We start from the raw sequence: 21,967 nt of genomic DNA, 5'->3' as shown, positions 1-21,967 counted from the left end.
AGTTGAGGCTCTGAGGAAAACGTCCCATACAAAATAGCAGAGGCTTAACACTGACACCTGCAGTTATTGTTCTATCTACACACTTTAGACAGCTCCTTGTGTATGTTCTAGAAAAGTGAAGAGACTAGCTTCTCTTCCTATCTGCTTTTCTATAACAAGTCCCTACAACTTTTTTTTTTTTTAACCAATATTGCATTCATTGGTTCATGGCTGACTGGTTTAACTGAGCCAAAAGTAAGAATATCTTCGTAGAAAGAATATCAGAAAAGTTTGGCTAGTATTGCTGATCCCAAAGATCCTTAGACTGAAAATACCTGAGGTCAAGTGTTTGGAATGCATCTGAATCTTCAACAGTAATGTATGGAAAAGCCTGTCTTTACGTTTTTAAAAAAGCAGGAAGCGATTTTTCCACAACACTAGTTTCAATGACAACTGAAAACATACAAGGTTTCTCCAGCCATCAGGATTCTTCCAAAACACTAGTGAGTGGAGAGTAAAATACATTACATAATTGAGGAATTTCCTCTTCCTACAGTTGCTACATCAAACCCAAGAAAGAAAACTCAAGGAATTTCTACTTCTACAAAATGTCCCCCCCCCTCCCCCCCCCCCCAACCCCACCCTCCATTCCCAATTTTCTTTCAGGGTTCATGAGCAGTTTCACAAAATATGAAAGGAAATATCCCCCCCCCCCCCCCCCAGTTTTGTAATAACAATCATTGACATCTGGCAGACTGTTTTATGTTTTGATAACGTTACAGTTCTCAGCATTTCCAAATCAATGACAAGTAATTCTCATCACACCAAATTGCTTAGTCAGCTTTGCTTCTTTTCCTCATTGCATCCAAGCAGCATATTTGAGGAGTTTTTAACCCCGAGAACCGCAATTTATTGGTTTAGCTAAACTGTACCCTGTCCTTTCAGACAGTTATAGAGCATCAACTTGAAATGATAGTTTGATTTGGAAATTTTGTACCTACTATTACAAGTACGATCTGAATTACTATCACTAAAATTGCAGGGGGAAAATGGTTTATGTTTTATTGTTTGCTTATGTTGTGTATTTGACAACACTGTGTGTGTAGTCAGTATCACAATTTTGTTGATAGTCTAGCATGGCATCAGACACACACACTTTCCCCCAGACTCTCCAAGAAAGTGTTTGCAGTTTTAGATTTGCAGCAGCTGTTACTGGTAGTAGCTAGGGTTGCCATATTTAAAAAATAAAAAAAGAGGACACTCCATGGGGCCCTGGCCCCTCCCCTTTCCCACTCCTGGCCCTGCACCAACTTCGCCTCTCCCCAAAGTCCCCGCCCTAACTCCACCCCCTCCCCCGAACGCCCCGCATTCCCCCTCCTCCTTCCCAGCCACGTGAAAAGGGCTGCCCGAGCGCTACCAGCTTCATGGTTTGCCGGGCAGCCCCCAGAAACCTGCGCCCCCAGCCGGCGTTTCCCCAGCGCAGCTGGAGCCCAGGAGAGAAGCACCCAGCCGGGGGCACAGGGTCTGGGGGCTGCCCAAAGCCGGTAGTGCTCGGGCAGCTTGGCTCTTACAGAGCCCAGGAGTCAGGGAGCATAGCAGCCCCCGGCGCCCGCTCTAAGGTAAGCCAGGGAGTATTTTTCTCGGGCATGTTTGGCTTTTTGGAAATTCCCCTGGACGGGGGTTTGATTACCAAAAAGCCAGACATGTCCAGGGAAAAAATGGACGTATGGTAATCCTAGTAGTAACAGCAGACACAGAGGAATGGGATGGTGAGGAGTGGTGGGCCCAAATATGTGTGTTGGCGTTTTGGGGCCTATCCTAAATACATTTCCCTCCCTCCCCCACAAAATTAAGGAATTTTAAAAATTCAGGATATTGTTTAAAGGATACTCTATCAAAAAGATCAAGTTGGTAGTGTCACTTTGAAAAGCCAAATTTTATTTTAAAACTTCATGTAATATCAATTAGCACCGTCCAAAATATCTCTGAGTTTATGGCCTTATTCTGAGTGGATAAGTGCCACAAACCAAGCCCAGTTTCCAGTGCTTGAGACGAGGAGTGCCAAAATGCTTCTCTCTCATCCAATATGACTGATGTGTGTTCTTGAATTCTTAATACAACACTCAGGATATTTCTCTGATTATAAAATGAGGTCACAAATCTAAAAAGACAGTAAGGAAAAAAAATAAACAGAGGAAGAAAAATACTCAAGAAAACAGGCTGCTGAATTTCAATTAAATAAGAGTATGGCAAAAAAACCTGACATGGATGTTAAATCTATCACATAAAGAAAGCAGCATGATCAGCTTGTGTCAGACACTGACACTGGCAGTATTACCTTCTGAACCACCAAGCAATGGAAGATGTCTCTATATTGCTCAATACCATAAGGGTCTGCATTTACATCAGAATTTACTTTTTTTTAAAGCCCTTGTCAAGTACACAATTGTCCGAACTTGGCTTACATGCCAACATGTAGATGTGCAATTCTGGAAGGCTTCATTTGCTGAATCCTCTGGAGCAAATATAACCTTCCTGTTCCACAGAAACTCCCAGAAGGGCAAGAGAAAGATTGGACACTACTACTGACACTTCCTGAGTTTATCTTGGTTTCAAACTGCACATTCCACAATGGAGTTTTATCACCTATGTTCTTTCTAGGAGGGGTGTCTGAGGTGGGGTGTAACACTGAGCTTTTTCTTAAAATGTCTCACTAGTGCACTACCATCACTGCAGCTCCCCCAGTGCAAGATTTAAGGCAGATAAATGATGTGGTCTATCCCTGTTCAGAGAGGGCAGGTCTAGATGGCATAGCGATAAAAATTCCAGAAACCATTAACACCTTATCTATATTGAAGTTCCCACTGTTGCTAGGACCAGTGGTAGTGCAGTGGTGAAATATTTTATTTTTCAGTGTAGATAAGGCCTTATTGTCATTAAAACATAGCACAAATAACCATAAAGTAAAAGTTTAATTTTAATGCAGTCTCAAGCATCTGTATAGTTGTTTGCAAAGGAAAACAGATTGCATTTTGGTGACTAAACCATACAGAAAACTGAAGTTAAGTATTTACCACAGATTTAAGGAACAACATTCTTGTAATTAGCATACAGGACTGGGAATCAAGAGAGATGGATTTTATTCCTGGCTCTGTCACAGATGCCCTATGTGACTCTGGGCAAGTCACTTACCTGTGTCTTAGTTTCCTCACCTGTAAAATAGGGATAATACCTGTCTCTCAAGGGTATTCTGAGGCTAAATTAAGTAACGTCAGATTCTTCAATCTGCTAAAGGCACTTTTTGTACAACATGAACAACGTAAAGTGGCCTTAAACTAGCCAGAGAATTCCCCATGTTCAAGGAAACTTTTCATGAGTGGAGAGAGAGCTGCATATGCCGCTTCACTGCCTCCTGCAAACAGGGCCGGCTCCAGCATTTCTGCCACCCCAACCAAAACAAACAAACAAACAAAAAAAACCCCTGCGATCGGCGGCAGCAGTTCAGCGGCAGGTCCTTCGCTCCTAGAGGGAGTGAGGGACCTGCCACCCCCGAATTGCCGCAGGTGCCGCCCCTCTCCCTTGGCTGCCCAAAGCACCTGCTTGTTAAGCTGATGCCTGGAGCCGGCCCTGCCTGCAAAAGCCTTCCCACAATCTGCAATGTAAGCCACTGGGTCACAGCAGAATGAAGCTCTGCCACACCCACTCTGCCATTGGCTGTGCAGCTTTGAACGAGGCAGCTGCAAACGACTCCATGTGACTTTGGTTGATAAAGAGAGATGAGGAGAGCGATTTTGAACAGGGAATGTTACCTAAACTTATGGCACTGTTTTTCCCAGTAAGGAGCTAGATCATGAACATCGACAAAACAATAGAACCACCTACCCCTAAATCAAATTCTGCTTTTGGGGTGTCATACCCGAGGTTTCTCACGCATACCAGAATTAAGACAAAAATAAATTAAATCTAGACGTTCACAGATTCATAGACTTTAAGGCCAGAAGGAACCATAAGATCATTTTGTCTGACCTCCTGTCGGTGCTCAAGTCATGCTGGAATGCTCTGGAATGGCATTCAGGTATTTCTGACTCAGTTTCCCGCTCTGGAATGAGAGATGGCAGCTCAGTAACCTGCCCAGGTTACTGAGCTGCCATCTCTCTTTCCGGAACAGGCCTGAAGCAGAAGGGGTGGAGGTGGCAGTGTGAGGAGATGGCGGCTTTTCCTCCTCCACTTCTGCTTCTGGACCATTCTGGAATGTTTCAGCACTTCTTTTATATTTTTAAGGACTTGAGCATTCTACCTGTATATCACAGGACATCATATTTTACTCAGTTACTCCCCTATATTGAGCCCAAAAACTTGTGTTAGACTAAAGCATTACTTGTATTTGGCTAAAGTATATCTTTCGGAAAGGCTTCCTGTCTTTGTTTGAAGACATCAAGAGATGGAGAATCCACCACGTCCCTTGGTGGTTTTGTTCCAGTGGGTAATTATCCTCAATGTTAAAAATTTGCGTCTAATTTCTAATTTGAATATGTCCAGCTTCAGCTTCCAGCCATTGGTTCTTGTTATGCCCTTCTGGGTAGATTACAGAGCCCTTTAGTACCTGGTATTTTCTCCCTGTGAAGGTATTTATACACTCATCAAGTCACCTCAGTCTTTTTTTTTAATAAGTTAAACAGTTTGAGTAAGTCTCGCACTGTAAGGCATTTTCTCCAGCCCTCAAATAATTTTTGTAGCTCTTTTCTGTGCTCTCTCCAATTTTTCAACATCCCTTTAAAAAATGTGGACAGCAGAATTGTACACAATATTCCAGTATCAGTCTCACTAATGCCATATACAAAGGTAAAAATCACCTCTACTCTCACTCACTACTTTCCTGTTTATACAGCCAATGATTGCGTTGGCCCTTTTGGCCACAGCATCACACTGGGAGTTCATGTTTTATAGCCTAGTACCGATCCCTGCGGAACCCCACTAGAAACACTCCCATTCAATGATGATTCCCCACCAATGACTATTTTTGAGATCTGTCTGTTTGGCCTGAATGTTCCTTAACTGTTCCAAACTTTCACATTCATGTTTTAAGTATTTTCTTCTTTTTTCTCACTCCATTAGGAAAAAAAAATCCTCAAAACTTACCTCAAAGGAATATTCAACATTTCTTTCATTCTTCTTGTGTGCCAATCCCTTTACTTCCACTTTTTCAACACTCACTATTAAAAGTAAAGAAATGAGAAGAATAAGAAGGAAGTCCCCAACACCGAGAAAACTAGTTATTCTTATCTAGCACCAAAATTTGTTTTGAGAGTGAAGCATGGCAGTATTACAGGTATATACAAAAATAAATTTGCCTCATTCAGTGCACAAGAGGAATGGCGATCATTGAATGGGTAGCTGTTTAATATTTCTTTCAATTTTCATCATTCAACGTGAATCCACATGACTTAGTTACTGCACACCATCCAAACCCTGCACTGAACACAGAATTCTTTATTTGCTCATGGTCTTTCTATGGCACTTAAAACCACAGTAACAGAGTTCTTCACAAACACTAATGAGTTTATCTTCACAACATCCATGTGAGGAAGGGAGATATCATCATCCCCATTTTGCAGATGAAAAATGGAGGCACAGAGAGATTAAGGAGAAAATTGTCAAACATGTCCACTAATATTAGGTGCCTGACTTTTTTCAGAGTGGTTAGCATTTTTATAGTACTTGATATGTTCCAAGCACAGCTCCCATTTGATTTCAGTTACAGTGGGAACACTTCAGCCTGAACAGTTAAAGTTTGAAAAAGATTTAAGCAGTTGAAAAGAGGATCTAGTAGTGGAAGATGTTAGGCAACTTTACTGGCATTGCTGCCACCATCCCCAATGATACATTACCACAAAAGACAATCCTGCCCTTCAGATTTTTGCTACATTATCTCCATGGAAGCCTTACTTGCCTCATCAGCTGCACACAAAAAAACTAGTTCAGCTGTGTATGTACTCACTTTTCATCAATCTTCTATCACCTTCCAAAATTTCTATCAACAATTTCCACTGCCTTTTGACTAAACATATAAAAAGACGGGGAATTTTTCATTAAAAGGATATTTAGAATGTGTTAGGGATCCTATAGCAATTAAACTGTGAAAAAAAAACATCCTCCTTGGAATTTTCAGTCCAAACAGTGGGTGCTGCAGGTGACAGGATGCAAACAAACAAACAAAATCCACCTACCAAAACCCCAGCACCTTGCTTCCGGTGAACAGAGTTTAACAAGGCTCCTGTATACTTATTCAAAATTATTTATACACTGCATCACTAGTAAGCCTGGCAGTATATTTACTGTGTAAATCTATTTTATATAATACACAGGACACAACAATTGCAGTACAAAACATTTAACAGTAAAATTGCGTCTGACTACATTACAGAAGCTTAACACTCTCATATTCTCTCCCTGTATTGCTTCAAGCAGTACTATTTTATCACTTACTTGCAGCTTGTTTTCTTGCTAGCTGCAACAATCATGACCCCCCTTGAAGTCTTTACTTTGGCTGATTAAAGACTTTTTGCTGGGTCCTGTTGGTTTTTGAAGACCGTAACAGTTTAGATCAGGGGTGGGCAAACTACGGTCCGCGGGCTGGATCTGGCAGGCGAGCTGTTTAAAGCCAGCCCGCGAGCTCCCGCTGAGGAGTGGGGTCTGGGGCTTGCCCTGCTCCGGTGTACCAGCCAGGGAACAGGGTCTGGGGCCGCACCATGCGGCTCCCAGAAGCTGCGACATGGCCCCGCTCCAGTCAGGGCGCAGGGTCGGGGACTGCACCATGTGGCTCCCGGAAGCCGTGGCATGGCCCCTCTCCGGCTCCTACACGCGCCAATGGCCCCCTCCAGCACTTCAATGGGAGCTGCAGGGGTGGTGCTTGCGGATGGGGCAGCATGCAGAGCCGCCTACCAGCGCCTCTGCATAGGAGCCAGAGAAGGGACATGCCGCTGCTTCCAGGAGCTGCTTGAGGTAAGCGCCGCTGGTAGCCTGCACCCCTGAGCCTCTCCCCATGCCCCAGCCCTGATCCCCCTCCCACCCTCTGAACCCCTCGGTTCCAGACCAGAGCACCCTCCTACATCCCAAACTCCTCATCCCAGCCCCACCCCAAAGCCCGCACCCTCCAGCCGGAGCCCTCACCACCACCCCCGCACCCCACTTCCCCACCCCAGACCAGAGCTCCCTCCTGCATCCTGAACTCATTTCTGGCCCCACCCCCAGAGCCCACACCCCTACCCAGAGCCCTCACCCCCTCCCGCACCCCAACCCCAATTTTGTGAGCATTCATGGCCCGCCATACAATTTCTATTCCCAGATGTGGCCCTTGGGCCAAAAAGTTTGCCAACCCCTGATTTAGATCCTGGCTATTTTAGAAACTTCCTCCTTCTGCAGCCTTGTCCTTACTCATCTTTAGTCATATGCTTTTTAGGAATCCCAAAATTGTTTCATAGGTCAGCTGATGATCATGCCTTTGTGGTAACAGTTTAAGTTGTTGTACTGCCCCCCCGACTCCATCTCAACCATTCTTTCTCCACTTAATCCCCCTCCCTCACCACCAAACAAAAACCTGCCATGCATTTTCAATGTGGCTACTGTTTGCCCCATATTTATTACTTACTGTCTTTTCCTCTCCTAGAGCCTATCTTAAAATTTTCAGAGACTTTCCCCTGCCCTTTTTGAAACCATAATTTAATGATTTTTATTGTATTTTATCACTGTCTTACACCCTCAACACATTAGTTTGGAGGTGGAAGATGTGGCACGTTAAGAATAAATAATCTCCCAAAGGGTTTTGAAAGGATGGCTGTACATTGCTTTGAAGATATACAAATGCTTTAAAATGGGTAAGATGTTTTTCTCTCCATATATGTACTAAAAGGAGTTCAATTCACCCTAAAGCATAGAATTGCTGTAGATTGAACATGGACTGGAACAAATGCACTTAGAGATTTATCATGATTGGCAAGCAACTTTAGAGACATTAACATTAACTGGAGTGGATCATAGACATTAACTGAGTGGATCATCATTTGCTGGAACTGCATAAAGGTAAAGTAGGAACAAACTTTTTGAAGGACTGGTATAAATTTCTGCAATATCCACATCTTCACAGATTGACAGAGGGAAGAGAAGCCATTTAGATTTGGCAACTGTTATTCAGTTGTCTTCAAATCTTCAACCAAGTGTTACTGTATTGGCTTTGTTCTGCATTCCTTGCAGTTTTTATAGTATTCAGATAACATCTCTAGAGTTATCAGCAAATGCTAGAGTAATTCAAGCAAGAAAGGACTGTACATGGCTGTAAAATAAAATAGTTGTGTACATTTTACTAGTTGGGTTATTGACACAGTTTTTGAATATGAACTTATGTATTTGTATTCCCATGAATTCTCTTCACCTAAACCAGCTAACATGTTAAAACTACAACTTGCGCTGCTTATACTAGGATTATAAAATGCTAACTATCGTATGTAGAAAAAAATTCCTAATGTGGATAGCATAATTCATTTTCCCACTTTAGATAAGCCACAATCAGCTACTGTTAAAGGATCTTAATTTGTTATGGGAAAAAAGAACTAAATCTAATAGAACAATATAAATAGCATAGTATCCAATCCTGTTCCCACTAATGAAATCAGTGGAGGAACTCATGTAGCAGGATCAGGACTCTCCGGATTCTCAGCAGAACACAGTACCTTTTCCTGAGATATAGTCATTTTAATTTCACAACTGCTTTAGAGAAAAACATTGCACAGCAACAAAATATATATTTATTTTAAGGTAACACTACATAACAGGGAGGAAGCCTGAAAAAACACAAAAGTCTGCACAGTGGGAAACTTATCCTAGCCAATACCAACTAACACCTGCATAACATACAATGATGAGGCTACATGCAAAGTAGGTGTGTTGGTTAAATACATCAGTTATATCATTTATCCACTGTTCTGAGTCAATTAAATGCACTGCACTGAATATATCCCTAGCAACCATCCCAATTAAAAAGATGTGCCATTTATCAGGCAGGTGATTAAGTGGATTCTACTATATTGGCAGCTTCGTAAGATTCTGTAAGATTCAATCTATTGCACAGCATTCAATACAGTTCAGGGCACAGAAGTTATGTTCCTATACTGCATCCATCACAATCATCTTCAGAGTTTTTCTATTTAGATATTAATATTATAGTAATCTTCTCCCATCTAGTTAATGTTATTAAAAATGTCACAGGTCTAAACAAAAAAGTCCAGAACTCTTGTGACAGTCACCCATTCATGTATCTGTATCTCTGGACCTCCCATCACCAGTACGTGTGGCTATTACTTATCTTAAAGCTCTGGATTGCTTAATAATCTTTCATAATTTGCTGTGAAGACTAACTCCTTGGAGCAATCTATCAAGCACGAAAAAATGGTTACCTTCCTCTCGTAATTGTTGTTCTGGGAGATGTGTTGCTTATGTCCATTCCAAATAGATGTGCGTGTGCCACATGCACAGTTGTCGGAAGGTTTTTCCCCTAGCGGTACCTGTCAGGTCAGCCGTGGAGCCCCCTGGAGTTGCGCCTTCATGGCGGTATATATAGGTCCCTGCCAACCTGCTGCCTCTTCAGTTCCTTCTTGCTGGAGTACTCTGACAGAGGGGTAGGCGGGTGGGTTTTGGAATGGAGATGAGCAACACATCTCGAAGAACACCAGTTACAACGTTTTTAATTCTCCAAGTGCTTGCTCATGACGAGTCCAAGTAGGTGACTCCCAAGTATTCCCTAGAAGGAGGGGTCAAAGTTCACCGAGTCGCAAACTGCAGCACTACTCTGCCAAATTCTGCATCATCTCTGGCCTGCCGAGTAATGACACAGTGCGAGGTAAACGATCACATGGCTGCCCTGTAGATGTCCTGAATGGGACCCATGCCAGGAACGCTGCTGAGGAAGCCTGTGCTCTTGTGGAGTGCGCTGTTAATGCTGGGGCAGGTATCTTTGCTAGGTCCTAGCATGTCCTAATACAGGCTGTGATCCATAAAGAGATCCTTTGGGACAACACTGGGAGCCCCCTCACCCTCTCAGCAATTGCAATGAAGAGCTGTGTTGATTTTCGAAATGGCTTTGTCCGCTCAATGCAAAAAGCTAATGCTCGTCTGACATCCAAGAAGTGAAGCATCCGTTCCCGGTTACTAGCGTGCAGCTAGTCCTGATTTACGTGGAACTGAGAAACTACCTTTGGGAGGAAGGATGTGTGTGGCCACAACTGTACTTTGTCCTTATAAAAAACTGTATAAGGTGACTCGGATGTCAAGGCCTTAAACTCAGACACCCTCCTGGCTGAAGTTATAGCCACCAGGAATGCCACTTTCCAGGAAAGGTAAAGGAGAGAGCATGTTGCTAGGGGCTCAAAAAAAGGGCGCATCAGCCTCTAGAGCAGGGGTAGGCTAACTTTTTGGCCTGAGGCCACATCTGGGTGTGGAAATTTTATGGCAGGCTATGAATGCTCACAAAACTGGGGTTGGGGTGCAGGGGGGAGGGGAGAGGTCTCCGGCTGGGGGTGCAAGCTCTGGGCTGGGGCTCAGGATGAAGGATTTGGGGTGCAGCAGGGTGATCTGGGTTGGGATCGAGGGGGTTTGGAGGGCAAGAGGGGGATCAGGGCATGGAGGGGCTCAGGGGTGCAGGCTCCAGGCAGTGCTGCTTACCTCAAGCAGCTCCTGGAAGCAGCAACATGTCCCCCTCCCGGGTTCCAAAGCGGAGGCGCAGCCAGGCGGCTCTGTGCACTGCCCTGTCGGCAGGTGCCGCCCCTGCAGCTCCCACTGGCCGCAGTTCCCGGCCAATGGGCACTGTGGGGGTGGTGCTTGGGACAGGGGCATTGCACAGAACCCCCTGGTTGCCCCTAAACATAGGAACTGGAGGGGGGACATGCCGCTGTTTCCGGGAGCCGCGTGGAGCCACGACATGCGCACACGGAGTGGCCCCCGACCCTGCTCCCCGGCTGGAGTGGGGCAAGCCCCAAATCCTGCTCCCCAGCGGGCACTTGAGGGCCAGATTAAATCAGCTGGCAGGCCGGATGTGGCCCGCAAGCCGTAGTTTGCCCACCCCTGCTCTAGAGCACCAGGTTGACATTCCATGGGGGGACTGGCAGTCTTACTTGAGGGTACAGTCTAGCTAGTCCCTTGAGGAAGCAGCCAACCATGGGGTTAGTGAATACTGACCGGCCAGCAGAAACGGAATGGAAAGCTGAGATGGCGGCCAAGTGTACTTTTATTGACAACACCACCAGGTCTTGCAGTTTCAGGTGCAGTAAATAGTCCAGGATGAAGGGAATCGATGACTGTAACGGCGGAGTATCCTTCTGAAGTGACCAAATCAAGGATCTCTTCCACTTGGCCAAATAAGTGGCTCGAATTGGAGGTTTCCTGCTGCCAAGGATAACCTCCCTAACAGAGTCTGAGCATGTAAGCTCCAAAGGGCTTAGACACGGAGTTTCCATGCTGTGAGGTTGAGAGACTCTAGATTGGGATGCTGGAGGTGGCTGTGGTCCTGCGTGATCAAGTCTGGGACCAGGGCAGTGCTATAGGTGTATCCACCAACAGGTTTAGAAGCGTGGTGAACCAGTGTTAACGTGGCCATGCCGGTGCTATCAAGTTCATTGATGCTCCCTCTCTTCGGACTTTCGACAGGACCTTGTACGAGCAGAAAGGGCGGGAATGTGTACAGCAGGTGCCCCTTCCAAGGGAGGAGAATGGCATCCATGAGCGAACCCGGGCTGAGATTCAGGAAGGAACAAAACTGCTGACACTTCTTGTGGTGCAGTGTTGTGAACAAGTCTGTCTGAGGAAATCCCCACCTTCGGAAGATGTCGATCATGACATCTGGGCAGAGGGACCACTCGTGATTGTGAAAGGACCTGCTTAGATGATTGGCCAATTCATTCTGAGAGCCCGGAAAGTATGATGCCTCCGGATGCATCGAGTGGGCAATGCACAAGCCCCACAGCTTGAGGGCTTCCTGGCACAGGGGAGAGGAGTGAGCACCACCCTATCAGTTTATATAGAATATTGCTGTTGTATTGTCTGTCAATACTGATACACATCTGCCCTCCAGATGGGTTTGAAACATCTGGCAAGCAAGGCAAACCACACGTAGCTCCCTGATGTTGATGTGCAGCAAAAGTTCTGCTTGGGACCAGAGACCTGAATCTTCCTAGGTGCGCACCCCAACCCATCGCCGACGCATCTGTTACTAGAGACAGCGAGAGTTGGGGCCTGGAGAAGGGCACTGCCGCACACACCACTTGTGGGTTGAACTACCACAGGAGGGCCTTGATAAACGGAGGAGTGAGTGTGACAAACCTGTCTAGGTGGTCTCGGTTCGGCCTGTATACCAAGGCTAGCCAAGCTTGAAGGGGTCGGAGCCGCAGCCGGCGTGCTGTACTACATACATATCTAGCCAAGCAGCTTCAGGCAATTTCGCACTGTAGTGGTGGGGTATCGCCTGAGTTCCTCTATGATGGTGCCCATGGCGAGAAAGCATGTTTCCGGAAGGAACGCCCTGGCTTGACTGGAGTCCAGGAGAGCTCCAATGAACTCTATCCTCTGAGTAGGAGTTAGGGCTGATTTTGCCACATTCAGTATTAGGCTGACCCTGTTGAACATCGCCCGAACCAGGCTCACGTGGTCCTCCACTTGGGCCCTAGAGCGGCCCTTGATTAGCCAGTCGTCTAGGTACGGGAATATATGCACCTGCTGCTTCTGCAGGAAGGCGGCTACGACTGACATGCACTCGATGAACATCCAAGGGGCCACCGAGAAGCCAAAGGGGAGGCCCAAACCGATAGTGGATACTGTTGACCATGAAGTGGAGGAACTGTCTGTGAGACGGAACTATGGACACGTGAAAGTATGTGTCCTTCAAGTCGAAGGTGGCATACCAGTCCCCCAGATCCAGAGAAGGGATAATGGAAGCCAGGGAGATGATGTGGAACTTCACCTTCTTCATGAATCTGTTGAGGTTTCGCAGGTCTAAAAGGAGGTCTGAGCTCACCCTGGGCCTTCGGGATTAGGAAATACCAAGACTAGAACTCCCTGCCCCTGAACTCCGAAGGGACCTCCTCTACCACCCTGAGTTGTAGGAGCATTTGCACCTCCTGTGTGAGAAGTTGCTCGTGAGAGGGATGGGGAAGGTGGATGGGAAGGCAGGAGACAACAGAATTGGAGAGAATATCCCAATTCTACCATGCTCAAGACCCACTGGTCTGAGGTGATTTGTGCCCAGGCATGGTAGAATGGGATAGATGATTCATGAAGGGAGGGGGAAGTATCTGGACTGGTGAATCGCATTCTCAAAAGTTTGGCTTGGAGGCTGAGGGCTGCCTCGCTGAACCCTGGCCCTTGTTAGAGGAGGGCTCAGAAGGTCTCCATCTATTACTCCTGCTCTGCTTCCTGCTATTGTCCTGTCTGGGGGGTGTAGGCGAGGGGTAGGCTGTGGGTAGAAGCGAGGGACAGGCTGTGGCTTAAAATGTTTCAGGGGGGGGCATGAAGCCCCAGGGACTTCAGTGTTGCCTGTGAGTCTTTAAAGCTGTGGAGCTTAGAATCTGTTTGCTCCAAGAAAAGCCCTGAGCCGTCGAAAGGCAAGTCTTGAATTGTCTGCTGAACTCTGAGCAGAAGTCCCGATGCCTGAAGCCATGAGCTCCTTCTCATAGCTATGGCTGTTGACATAGTCCGGGTTGCCGAGTTCACAGAATCCAGGGAGGCCAGTAAGGAGATCCTCGCAATGACCTTGCCTTCCTCAAGAATGACAAGAAACTCCCAACAAGAGTCAGCCAGAAGCAGATCCTTGAATTTGGACAATGTGTTCCATGAGTTAAAGCTATAGTGGCTGAGGACTGCCTGCTGTTGCATTCTCCACCTGACACAAGAACAGGACTCAACAGACCTCCCGGCGAGGTCGGAGTGGATGGTGCCAGCTGAGTCGGAGCAGGGTGTCCTGGCACGGGATGCACCCCACTAATGCCTCCTTGCTCTGCTGCTCTAGTGGGAGAGTGACCTCTGTTGGTCTTCTTGTGTGGCACTGGTGAATGGGACCATTCTCTGGAGCCCAAGTCCTTTCTCTGCACTCTCTTACCTCTCTGCCTCTCTTACTGAGGATGGCGCACTCTGCACCGAAATGCTGGGCTCGGGGTCGGACATTGCCTGTGCCGGCTGGGGATGAAGGGGCAATTTTAGCCTAAAGTCCCTTTCCTTCTTAGTCCTTGGGTGGAAGCCTCTGCAGATTTTGCACTTCTCAGCCCTGGTCTACACTACAAGTTTAGGTCGAATTTAGCAGCGTTAGATCGATTTAACCCTGCACCCGTTCACATGACGAAGCCATTTTTGTTGACTTAAAGGGCTCTTAAAATTGATTTCAGTACTCCTCCCTGATGAGGGGATTAGCACTGAAATCGACCCTGCTGGGTCAAATTTGGGGTAGTGTGGACGCAATTCGACGGTATTGGCCTCTGGGAGCTATCCCAGAGTGCTCCATTGTGACCATTCTGGACAGCATTCTCAACTCAGATGTACTGGCCAGGTAGACAGGAAAAGCCCCGCAAACTTTTGAATTTAATTTCCTGTTTGGCCAGCATAGCAAGCTGATCAGCACAGGTGACCATGCAGAGCTCATCAGCACAGGTGACCATGGAGTCCCAGAATCACAAAAGAGCTCCAGCATGGACCAAACAAGAGGTACTGCATCTGATCGCTGTATGGGGAGACGAATCCGTGTTATCCGAACTCCGTTCCAAAAGACGAAATGCCGAAATATTTGAAAAAATCTCCAAGGGCATGAAGGACAGAGGTTATAACAGGGACCCGCAGCCGTGCCGCATGAAGCCTACCAAAGAACCAGAGAGGCAAACGTCTGCTCCGAGTCAGAGCCCCAGACATGCCGCTTCTATGATGAGCTGCATGCCATTCTAGGGGGTGCCCCTACAACTACCCCACCCCTGTGCTTCCCTCCTCCCCCACCCCTCCCGGGATACCTTGGCAGTTATCCCCCCATTTGTGTGACGAATTAATAAAGAATAAATGAATTTGAAACAACAAAGACTTTATTGCCTCTGCAAGCGGAGATCAAAGGGGGGAGGGGAGGGCGGTTGGTTTTACAGGGAAGTAGAGTGAACCAAGGGGGCGGGTTTTCATCAAGGAGAAACAAACAGAACTTTCACACCGTAGCCTGGCCAGGCATGAAACTGGTTTTCAAAGCTTCTCTGATGCACAGCGCACCCTGCTGTGTTCTTCTATCCACCCTGGTGTCTGTCTGCGCGTAATCAGCGGCCAGGCGATTTGCCTCAACCTCTCACCCCGCCATAAACGTCTCCCCCTTACTCTCACAGATATTGTGGCGCACACAGCAAGCAGTAATAACAATGGGAATATTGGTTTCGCTGAGGTCTAACCGAGTCAGTAAACTGCGCCAAAGGCACATTCTACCACCATTCTGCACTTGCTCAGCCTATAGTTGAACTGCTCCTTACTACTGTTCAGGCTTCATGAGCCATGGGAGCAAGGGGTAGGCTGGGGTAGGTGAGACTGCGCGGTGCTGCTGACTGGAAGGGCAGCTTGAGGCAGAAACCTCCATCTGGCATGATATTCCAGGCAGGACTGAATCTCCATTAAACGAAACTTAAAGAAGAGAATGACCTGGAGTCATTCCCATTTTTGTCCAGGCGCCCCCGACCGACCTCACCGAGGCCGGCCAGGAGCACCCACGGGACGACGACGACGGCTAGCAGTCGTATTGTACCGTCTGCCGTCCGCAAGGCAAGGCAAGGCAAGGCAAGGCAAGGGGATGCTGCTGTGTTTCACTGCAGTACCACGTCTGCCAGCAGCACCCAGGAGACATACGGTGACAGTGAGCTGAGCAGGCTCCATGCTTGCTGTGGTATGTCGTCTGCACAGGTAACCCAGGAAAAAAGGTGAGAAACTATTTTTTGCCGTTGCTTTCACGGAGGGATGGAGGGGGGGGGGGCTGACGACATGTACCCAGAACCACCCGCGACAATGTTTTTGCCCCATCAGGCATTGGAAGCTCAACCCAGAATTCCAATGGGCGGCAGAGACTGTGGGAACTGTGGGATAGCTACCACAGTGCAATGCTCCAAAAGTCTATGCTAGCCTCGGTACTGTGACACACACCGCCGACTTAATACGCTTTGTGGGGACACACACAATCGACTGTATCAAATCGATTTTAAAAGATCGACTTCTATAAAATCGACCTAATTTTGTAGTGTAGACATACCTTCAGTCTAATGGGCTTCCCCCAAACAACTGAAGCAGGAGTCCTGTGGGTCTCCCTTTGGCATAGCGCTTCAGACAGGCTCGCACGGTTTGAATCCCTAAGACTGAGGCATGCCCCGGTTCCTGGAAGGGGGAGAACGTGGTGGTGGTGGGAAACCCCCAACTAAAACTTATCTTAAATAACTATGAAATGATGAAAACTAACTAATTCTAAATTTAACAATTTACAGATACAACAAGGGAAAGTCCACTAGGGGATCGCTTACCATAGCAAGAGAAGAGAGCTGCTTCAACGACTGTCACTGGTGGTAAGAAGGAACTGAAGAGGCAGCTGGTCAGCAGGGACCTATATACACTGACATGAAGATGATACTCCAGGGGGCTACACAGCCACCTGACGGGTACCGCTAGAGGAAAAACCTTCCGACAACTGTGCACGCGGCACACGCACACCTACTTGGAATCAACATGAGCAAGCACTCGAAGAAGAAAAAGTTGTACCCCCTTTCTTTGCTGCTTGATAGATTACAACACAGAATCTGTCTCATTTACTCAAAAACCCTAGGAATAGCTATATCATTAAAATTACACTTAAACCTTCATGTGGTACCTTGCCAGAAATCCCCCTCTCCATCATCAGGATCATATTGATATAGCTGTAATACATATTATTGCATAGAATGAAATGAGTAGTGATTTCAACTCAGACTGATACACATATCCGGTCCACAATAGCAAAGACATCACCTATTTTCACTGGCAATTGGGGCAGACCAGGACCAGACTAGTAGGGTTGTTGAACCACCTCTCAAAAGTTGGCTTGCTGCTTGGGATTAAGGTAGTGGTAAAGCAAGGAAGCTTCATTATTGGCACCCAGTGGAATGCTGACCATTCACATGAATCATTACTTGAATAACTTCTTCTCTTCAACATGCCATGCAAATGGGGGTGGACGGGAAGAAGAAAAGATGGTGGTGTTTAGGAAGAAGCTTCTTTTGGGGGCAGGTCATTCCATAACAGTCTACCATGGGGTTTCTTGTGCCTTCCTTTTAAGGATTTGGTACTAGTCAGTTAATCACAGGTAACTGGACTAGATGGACCACTTACCTGATCCAGAATGACAATTCCAATGTTAAGGTATTTTTAAAAAATTCAAGATTAGCAATCACAGCAATGAAGACTTCAAAAGGATAAACAATGTAACATATATCAGCATGGGTAACACAGGTAAGAACCAATATTTAAAAAGTAAACTCTGCATATGAAAAATCAAACATCTGACTCCTTTTACAATTAACTTTAAGGGTCTTAACAGAATTTACAATGGCTTGGTTTTCATTTTTTTTTATTTTATTTCATAGATGGCTTAAACAGGCTGATGCTTTTTTCAGGACACATTTCCTGAAATCAAAGACCGGTTATAGATTAAGGTCTTTAAGACATTTTTGTATATAGACAAGGTTAACAGAAGAATAACTAGACTGCAAAGAGGAGCGTGGAAATCTGACACAGCAAAGCAACAGAGCTGAGCAATCAGGGATTAGACTAAATCACCCTTGTGGTTCCTTCTAACCCTATGATTCTATAGGGTAAAATCGCAAAACGAAAAACTCCCCATTTAGAACAAATGCTGTGGAAGCCTTTCAGTGAGAAACAACCATGCACTCAGTGTGCAGGAGTATTTTATAGTACATAGGTAGAGACTATCTGCACATAAGTTCAATTTACATTGTATGTAGAATAGTGGATACACAATTTAAAATGTAAGATCCACATGGCAGAGATTGTGTTGACTTTAATACAGCACCCAGCACACCACTGGCACTCAATAAATAAAGATGAGAGAAGCTACAAGTCAACTATTAAAAAGGCAAACCTCACAGGTGAAATTCTATGCCCTGTGTTATGCAGGAGGTCAAATTACATGATCATAATAGTCATTTGTGGTCTTAATCTATTAACTTCATTCATGAAGCTTTGTTTCCTTACAGAAACACTGAAGCATTCAAAGAAAAGTACAGCTGATTAAATGTTTGTTTAAAATATGTGCTTGTCTTAAGCAACCAATAAAACACATTCCAAGTCATTGTTTGCTCACAGTTTTTAAACAAATGTATAGTACAGTATCTTACAAAATGAAAAGAGAAGTCATGTAGGAGTACCGTTCTAAAAAGAATCCCTAAAAATGCTGGTAGAATGCCAGGAAAAGAAGAAATGTGGTAAAAAAAATACTCATCTGTGCATAATATAAATTAACTTCTTTAACTTTTAAAAGTTCTTTTTAAACACCCCCCCCAATAAAATGCTTTCAATAAAAAAAAAAAGCAGATATTTTCCCTCATTTAAAATCATTTATGGTCTGGATCCTGAGAGTAGTGAAACACGACAACTTCCCTTGAAGTCGGCACTATTTTATGCAATAGAATTATGAGATCCCAGCAAATACTGTACATGAATGGATCTGATGCTGTGCCAAATTTACAATGCTAAGTTTTGTGATACAGTTACCATCACATTTTATTTCACCTGCTCTCTCCCACTCAGCATACAAAGATTCACATACTCTAAGCCTAGAGAGAGCCATAGAGAATTAAAAAAAAAAAAAGTTGAAATTTTGTGTATAAATGACAACATGGAAATGGCTGGCCAGGACTATGGAAGATGGCCAGCATGGCCAGTAAGCTGAAATAGATGGGAATTGAGGGCTCAGCACCTTTCAGAATAGAGCACTCAGAATTTGGTAGTAGTTTGCAACAGTGTATTAAATTCAGTAACAAGTGAGATGAGAAACACAGCAGACTGGAAGCTTAGGAAACTACATCAGGGGTCGGCAACATTCGGCACGCGGCTCGCCAGGGTAAGCACCCTAGCGGGCCGGGCCAGTTTATTTACTTGCTGACGCGGCAGGTTCGGACGATTGCGACCCCCACTGGCCGCGGTTTGCCGTCCCGGGCCAATGGGGGCGGTGGGAAGCCGCGGCCAGCACATCCCTCGGCCCGTGCTGCTTCCCGCCGCCCCCATTGGTCCGGGACGGCGAACCATGGCGAGTGGGGGCCGCAGTCGGCCAAACCTGCCGCGTCAGCAGATAAATAAACTGGCCCGGCCCGCTAGGGTGCTTATCCTGGCAAGCCGCGTGCCGAATGTTGCTGACACCTGCTCTACGTCGCAACTCCTTTTAACAAATTCTAAATAGTCAATCGTCATCATAGCAAATCCCACAGGGACGTGGCCTCCTTGCAAACCAAGTGTCACCTGGCTTGATCCCTGGTGACATCGTATGATTGTATATTAAAAATAAAATTTGAATACTAAATAAAAAGAGCTGTGATTATAAACAGAGAGACAATTGGCAACATTGATCTATCCTTGATATCTCCCCACAGGAACCCTCCAGAGGCTCTACATCTTATAAATGCTCAGTTGAACTTTCAAACTTATGACCCGATGGGTTCTGTATCATTAAATATTAAAAGGATGACAGAGAAACCTTTAGACTTAAACTATGCTCCATTTAACAAACAGCAAGAAAAACTCCGACTTTTTTGCCACACATTAACTCACTCAGCAACCATTCCTGAGCACTGTCAAAAGCAGGAGCCATCCAATCTGCCTTGAAACATTGAGGAGGCAGAATGTGAAGGGTGAGGTATTTAAACAGAGGTGTCCTTTTTTGAGTGGGGGAAGGGGAATGTACACAATTACAGAATCTCTCCTTTTGGGAGAGGAAAGAGAAGGTGAAAAAGAGGAGAAATACACATTGTATCACTTATAAAAGCTGCAAATTTGATAACAGACAATTTTATAAAAAATATTACTGCAAGAATTACATAAATGCTAAATTAAGTTCTAAACTGACAAATTTAAAAATGCATATCATTCACAGAAATGGTAGCTAATTATATCAACATTAGAAAAAAAAGAGTATCAGTAAGTAAAGTATACCAAAAGACCCTTTTTACTCTCTCTCAAACTAAGAGATGGTACCCTAACAATGAGTGAGGGAGGATAGATTTACAAGTCAGTGTTTCTTTTTGAAGAATCTCTAAAAGTAGCTAAAAGAGCAAAGCTGACTCCAAAAAGGATGAAATTTAATTCACTGTGTATAGCTAAGTATATGTGTTGATCTGTCACATAAGGATGATCCTTTTTATTGTTATATTAGTGATGAAATGTAAATTATTAAACATCTTGTCACTTAGAAATCACCAGAAAGAGTAGGATGATTTGCTGCCAGAAGATTAATCTGCTTTCATATAAGAAGTTACCTAATAAATAATCATCATCTAATCAAGGTACGAAACATGGACATTACATCAATTGATCTTGCAGCCTCTATGCAAGTGCAAAGTCTGTTTCTGCTGAGAAGTACTCAAGTTGCGTAATAATTTAATATACAGCTTATACATCCCTCTATGAAGGAATGCAGAATATGATAGCTGTTGAAAAGGTATGAAAGAGTAGTATGATCTTCTGACATGGACGGACTGAAAAACTGTCCTCATGAAGCTGCAGCAGAAGACAGAATCACAAGTGATAATCTCTCCTCATCTGGGGGCAAATATAAGGTGACTACTTAACATTACTGTGCAGAGTTCTTTCCCAATGACTGGATTTTTCTGCATAAAAGCACATTGTGTTATATTGTTATCAATCTACTAAATTCATGCTTATATTCTTCTAGATGCAGACTGGTACACTTGTTACTCAGCAACTCAATTATGTACTTAGCAATGTGGAAGTGAAGAAAGACAGTTGTAAAGCAGAACACTCAAAATGTTCTTAAGAGCTCTATGCAGCGTTCTTGTAGCTGGGTCAGTCCCAAGATAATAGAGACGCAAGATGGGTGATGTAATGTTTTTTATTGGACCAACTTCTGTTGGGGGGAGAGACAAGCTTTCAAGCTACACAGAGTCTTCTTCAGCTTTTCTTAACCCAAACCCAAACATTTTACTGAAGACTTCCTTAGGTGTACGGTTACCTTGAGGGAACAATCCCTTCACTAGATCCAAAGACCACCAAGGTGACAGACTTTTGTTTTGTGAGTTAATAGAGTTTATCAGATTTACTCAATTTTCATATTCTTCCAGTCTTTTTGAGTTTACATATCCTAAATTAAATATTAGGAATAGGATCATATATGGCAAGTTCTTCCTCAATGCTCCTAACCTGCCTATTGGACCAGCTCTGTCAGGCTTGTACTATTCCTTTCCATTTTCTTCTGATGTAGAGGGGTAGGACCAAGCTGTGTGGTTTTACCCTTGAATCTGAACAGTTTTTCCATTTAGAAGAGGCAAAAGTATGGGGGAAGGGAGAGGAGAAAGTCCTACAAGGAATCCTGACAGGCGTTTGCTTTTTCATCCACTTATGCAATTTAAGATAGTGGCCAAGCCAGGGTCTACTATAACAGCTGCCCCTGGAACCTCTCGTAACAGTATGTCAGTTTATGTCTTGTCTTCTGCACTTCCTCTTGTTGGCCTGTTTTCCCCTCCCTTGGGTCTGCTCTGCAGATGGGAAACAGAAGTTTTACATGGCTCCTCACATGTAGTTGTTGCCACAGAAGACCCTTTTTCCTTCATGAAGGACAGGCGTTCCTGGGGGAGTAAGAGAGGGAGAAAGAACTATCTATCCTAAAAAGCTTAGTAGATAAAATGTCAAATGATGGTGGGATCCAAATCAGTCTCACAATGGGGCACAT

General features: G+C 45.0%; 1 protein-coding gene across 1 annotated transcript in view; it reads right to left on the bottom strand.

Moving 5' to 3' along the window:
• The window catches only part of ZCCHC14 (zinc finger CCHC-type containing 14), an 89,582-nt gene that overhangs the window by 22,570 nt on the left and 45,045 nt on the right, over positions 1 to 21,967 (bottom strand). The window contains exon 3 of the mRNA XM_034788832.1: positions 5,119 to 5,192. Within this exon, the coding sequence (XP_034644723.1) occupies positions 5,119 to 5,192 (74 nt within the window). The remainder of the gene's footprint in view (positions 1 to 5,118; positions 5,193 to 21,967) is intronic.

The sequence above is a fragment of the Trachemys scripta genome, chromosome 13 (genome assembly GCF_013100865.1).
Source record: "Trachemys scripta elegans isolate TJP31775 chromosome 13, CAS_Tse_1.0, whole genome shotgun sequence".
Taxonomy (NCBI): domain Eukaryota; kingdom Metazoa; phylum Chordata; order Testudines; family Emydidae; genus Trachemys; species Trachemys scripta.
This window is presented reverse-complemented; position numbering and strand designations above follow the sequence as displayed.